This window comes from Anarhichas minor, unplaced genomic scaffold (assembly GCF_050575085.1).
Source record: "Anarhichas minor isolate MPS153535 unplaced genomic scaffold, ASM5057508v1 ptg000010l, whole genome shotgun sequence".
Classification (NCBI taxonomy): Eukaryota; Metazoa; Chordata; class Actinopteri; order Perciformes; family Anarhichadidae; genus Anarhichas; species Anarhichas minor.
In genome coordinates, this window is record NW_027466456.1 from 14,174,437 (window position 1) to 14,180,249 (window position 5,813).

Here is a 5,813-nt window from a genome sequence, read left to right on the forward strand (position 1 = left end):
TAAGCTTTCATTTAACCGCTAGATGTAAACAGATGTAACATGTTTTACCTGATGGAGCTAGACACCTTGCTGGAGACTCTGAAGCTGTGAACGACTGAAAGAATATGTCATGGGTTATAGAGTGGCGTCTTGTGCATGTTGGAGCACTAACAAAGCTGCAAAACCTGAATCTATGAACAAATGAAAACCAAACCACATTCTAAGAACAGGCTGGCCATTTTTTTTTGGATTACCATCTATTACACCTGTTAAGTTGTTCCATTTAAACAAAGAAAAAGAGGCTATGTTGTGGAGATGTCCCAAAACGGTTTTGTTTGTTTGACAACAGGACAGTTAATATAATTTAATTTGTTATTCTACTGGTCCTTCACTGCTCAGTTAAAGAAGATAAATTAACAAAGCAGAATCATTTTTATTATATTGATTTTTTAAATCTGAAACATCATTGAAGTCTTGTACTTTAGAGTAAATATATGACTGACACAAATCAGAAGATGCGAGCTGCACAATCAGGTTATTCATGTTTTTATTACAATGCACAGGTCATCCAAAGTTTCATTTATTAAAGCTGCTATTCGGCTCTTTCTACTGATAGCATCAGTGAAGACACGGTACACTGCAGGTACGCACAAAGCGATGTATGTTGTTTTGATTTATATGCTGCTGCTGCAAGTTGTTTTCATAACATATTTATACTTTGTTTTGTCAAGGTTTATTCTATGAATATTGTCTTTTGTACATGCATGTTCATTGTATTCATTGTCAATGTGTTACTAATAGTAGTCAATACTTATTACTAAGATTTTGGTCAAAAATCCGAATTTATAGGAAACGATGATGAACCGTCAGGTCAGAGGTGGCTGAAGGATGTTTTCTAGGATTCAACTATTGATGACAAGAACCTAACCGAAGACATCCACAGGTGAAGCAAGGGAGGTTTTGATCCGGTTTCTGACATGTGATGCCTTATAAATACAAAACATTTCTGCTGCCAAGCCACAGTAACAACACGAGCCTCTACATGAATATCTTAGGACCTCTCGTTACTCGTCACCGATGAAAGATTAACACTTGTGTTTGGCAAAGTACTGTGTTACTGACTCATTTATAAAAATATATATAGTATTTAAATGTTTTTCTACATGTTTCATTTGATTGTGATTTCACTGACGTCAGCACACATTCAACAACCAGTTTTTCTCAGGGGAGGAGCGCAAGTGCAGCAGAGGTTACACAAAACACATGAACAAAATGGCCGGTTATCTATCATTACCAGACACTCAGTCAACACATTAATATGTGTTGACTGATGAAGACACCTACTTCACTGAGATTGTCTCATTTTTATACAAACAGAAACATATCCCATCGGAATAACTCCCATAATAACATGAAGATTCCACAAAGTGTATGTGTTTTTCAAAATTAAATAATTTATATAGGAATAAATCCTTATATTTATGTGATTATTGCTGCAGATAAAATTATTGCTTCCAATTAAAATTCCCACATAGTGACACACATTTTCTTGGGTTTTAAAATCCTTCAGAAAGCCGTTCGGGTACACAACATGACACTATGCTATATGTTTAAATCATACAAAATGTATTCACGCGTGAACCTAAAGCAACAACAGACATGTTAGTCTTTTGGTAATGTGGTAACAGATGCAGACCTCTGCTCTCAGGCTCTTTCATGTTTAAAAGCTTATTCCTGATCCTTCATCTTGAGACCTTTACAACAGTAGTTCACTTTTATTAAGTAAGATTGAGAATTAAGAAGAGTGATTAACTTATCAAATCTAACAACTTCCACCATAGAATCCCATGATTATCAATATTGTAGCATTATGTCTACAATGTAGACATTTACCCAGCAAGCTCAGATTCCACGGAGACACAATTCAAAATGATTACAATTGTGTATATCCCTGTCTCCCACACCCAAGCAAAAATAATCAGCTTTTACAATGAACGTCCACAGCATCATCACACCATAGATAATAGATCTGAGCTAAATCAAAGCCCCAAGGTTCAGTATGAATTAACCATAACAACTCCTGGTTGGCTCAGAAAACCAGCAGAATTTAGTTTACAACCATCATTGGAGCAGGAGCCATCATCATTGGAGCAGGCTGCATGTTGACGATGACGGTCTTGTTTTGCTTGCGATATTTCAACTCTCGGTGCATCTGACAATAGGAGCACCACTCACAGAAACAGGAAGTCGCTATGTCCCTACAGAGAGAGCCCTGCGGAGATCAAACATATGGATTATGATATTTTTATTGTATTCCTCAGTATTTCATATTAATCGTTAAGTTCAATGGTGTTTAGTTTTAATAAGTCCACAGAGAAAATGACAAACATGTGAATGTCTGTCAAAGTATTCACTTTGTCGCCCTAATTCAACCCTAATTCAAGTGTCTAAAGCTCTAAATTAAAATGTATTTTTGTAAGATTGCTTCATTTATGTAGCTTTATATGAGGCTTTCATTCAAACATCATCAGTTTTATACGTTTCGTACCTTGATACCATATTTGTGTCGAATGCCAACCCGTAGAGCCAAGGCTGCAGGAGGCACACACAGAGGTATGCCAAAGGCTGCCGTTATGGCCGGGCTGCACATGTCACATAACGGGAGACAACCGTTATCTCCAAAGTTTCCTGAGACCGTGCAGGCAAGGCAAGGGCAGCAAAAGAAACCATAACAACCTAAAAAAAATACATACATCTGTGAGGCTTTATATGATTGAAGGACACATGGATGTTTTTTACAAGTTATCCACAAATATATGACAGAATTGTGAATAAATATGATTGAAAGTTGTGGTGTTGATTCTTACAAGAACATTTGTCCTCACAACAGCCAAAGAGGCCCGTGTTCCAGTCTGTCAAGGGATATGCCATTGCCTCTTGAACTTTACCTTAGCTGGAGAACAATTAAACCTGCGAACACACAGAAATCAAGAAATCCTAGGTAAAGTCATTTTGAGTTACACTGAACAGAAACATAATTTATTACAACACATATTTCATACTGAAGACTTGATAATCTTATTAGACTTCCTATAACTTCATGTACAATGTAAAGAGAATTAGTTTGAAAAGCAGTTGTTTAAAATGAATTGCTACTTTTCTGTTTATGTATTAATCAGAGTGACTTTATGAGAGTGCCTCCACACATCTTTTGTTCCCTGTGCAAACAAGCTTTCTTTCACCAGTAAGAAATGTGCATAAATATCAGAACCAAAGCAGTTCAATCAATGCATTATTAGAATATGTTAATTGTTGCTAATAGTATTGCATATGGGGAACATAATCTATATCCATAGTCAATCACAATGTAAACAATGGCAACAGAAGAAGCTGCAGTTAGTGAGCTCTCTTCACGTACTACAGTTGCTTCAGCTCAGCTGGTATGCACAATGCTCCCGTGGGAACCTTTGTCTCAGAGCACAGCGGCTGTACACCAATCGTTGCCAGAAATAACCAAATGCCTGTTTTTGTGAAAGGATGAGTATGTTTTGTCAAAAAGTGTAGCCATGTCAGACAACAAAATGAAAACCAACTACTCCCACTTTTCTCTTCTTGTGAGCATTCAACATGTCAGAATCAGAATCAGGAATCAGAACCGTTTATTGCCATGTATGTTGAACATACAATATAAGATTAAGTTTACATTTTTGGTTTAAAATAAAGACATCTCTCAATCATTACATTACAGTCATTTAGCAGACGCTTTTATCCAAAGCGACTTACAATTCAGAGTCTATCACATTTCTACACCGTAGACGGGAGCAATTTCTGGGTTAAGTGTCTTGCTCAAGGACACATCGACATGCGACTAGCAGATCCGGAGGCGGGGTTCGAACCGCCGACCCTCTGATTGAAAGACGGCCCTGCTATCCACTTAGCCACAATCGCCCCCCAATCAGCAAACTTAAAAGATCTTACCTGATAAGGCTGAGAGTCTTGTTGTTGCCACGGAAATCTGTGAAAGAATACACTCTGTATGAGGAGTGGCACCTGCGTATGAGCAGTGGAACTCCAACAATGCTGCTTAACCTGAACCTTTCGCGCAAATTGTCTCAACAAAAAACACAGTGCACATTAAGACTAGTGTGTTCATTGCTATTCATGTTATTACAAGTCACTTGTAACAGGTGTGGCAACTAGTGTATTCATTGCTATTCATGTTATTACAAGTCACTTGTAACAGGTGTGGCAAACCAGTCAGACATTAGCTTCTGCAATTCCTTGGTTGTAACTGTTGGGAAAAATCGAATGACTAAATGTTTCGTTGGCACAGGCCTGTGTTCTCATACTGAGTGTTAGTGTGAACTTCATCTGACACTAAGTGTCTCAGCTGGTTTGTAGATTAGGTGTCACAGAGGACTACTTGGTGAGCATTTCATCTGTTTGTCCTAAATAAGGGATAATAAACCTGTAGAAAACGTCAATACTTACGCAGAGCCTGATTACGATAAAGTGTCTTTTGTACTAGAACGAATTGTTAACAAGTGATGTTCCAGATGCTCTCTACGCAGACTACGCTGTGTGAAACGCAATTCGTGTGTTATTCTTTGTGACAATAACTTATCGTAAATTACCCTGTGCCACCACACTGCCTGTTGTTATTCAAGTATATATATAGCAGAGACTCAGAGACCTCTGAGCAGCCTTGATGCATATTCTGTATGTGAGTCAACTCCGTCTCCTTCTTGCAAGACTAAATGTCCTGTTTAATGATTTTTACATCGGCCTTGAGTGAATTTTTCTAACAACAATACATCCCTTTACAAGGGGACTTTTTTTTTTTTAAACAGTAGTTGAACCAAACATCCGCAGCAGTTTCCGTTCCGCCCGTATCATAAACAATGTAGACCACTAACTTGCTGACAATACAATGTACAATGTTGGTTCTTCCACAAGAAAATCTCTGCACTAATCACCTAACATCATTTTAAGATGGTTTGAGGTGAATTGGCCAGAATGGGTTTACTTTCATCTTGCGGCTATCTTTCTTTACTATAAATATGTGAGTCTATAGCAAATAAATAGAGAGCCCAGGTAACTCATCATTAAAGCGTCATTAAGCATCATTAAGCTTGAAGCCTTGTTGTTACCTCTGCAGTTGTGGCTGAGATCTGGCGACTGCGAGTGCCAAAACATATCCATACTCATACCGTTTAGTGAGCCCTAGTGCCCAGTATTTAATAGTTTCAGTATATGATCTAATTCGTCACTTGTTTGTAGATCAAGACCATAGATTATATAATGAAATGTTCAAAACCTTGTCTTTTATTCATAGTCACAAACAGAACCTTTCATTAACCAGGCAACATCTTAATGGATTACACCTCCATCTGCTGGTCATTAGTGATAGAGCATTGAAATATCGTGATATCGTGTAACGTGATTCACATATTACTAAGCAGCATTAGGACTACTTGTGTTGGAAACAACTCATTTGTCATTAATACAGTCACTGTGGAAGGGAAAACAGGGCATTTTGTAAGAAAACTCAAAGGTTTTAACATATTTTCCAATGTAAAGCAAGCTTAAAAGGAATACCCCCTGTGCTTTAACACTGTAACTGTTGGTTACTCTGCCGATCCAACCGTTCCGAAACTTAATAATAGAAGAATCAGCCTAAAGACATACACACTTATAGTAAAGACAGTTTAATTACAGTGCACCGCTGCTGTTCAGCCGTATCTGTGAAATGCTGTTAAGAAGTTTATTAATTACTGCATGTCTAATCTGGTCAGGTCATGTGCCTGAAATTGTATTAAAGTCACATATTTGCT

At 37.7% G+C, this 5,813-nt stretch overlaps 1 protein-coding gene across 1 annotated transcript; it reads right to left on the reverse strand.

The window, feature by feature from the left end:
• Positions 1-2,086: 2,086 nt before the first annotated feature.
• LOC142946892 (cornifelin homolog) lies at positions 2,087-2,910 on the reverse strand. Its single transcript, XM_076088515.1, has 3 exons — positions 2,847-2,910; positions 2,528-2,715; positions 2,087-2,251 (listed from the first exon to the last, which is right to left on the reverse strand). Exons 1-3 carry the CDS (start codon positions 2,908-2,910, stop codon positions 2,087-2,089), a joined length of 417 nt encoding a protein of 138 aa, XP_075944630.1.
• Between the last annotated feature and the right edge of the window lie 2,903 nt (positions 2,911-5,813).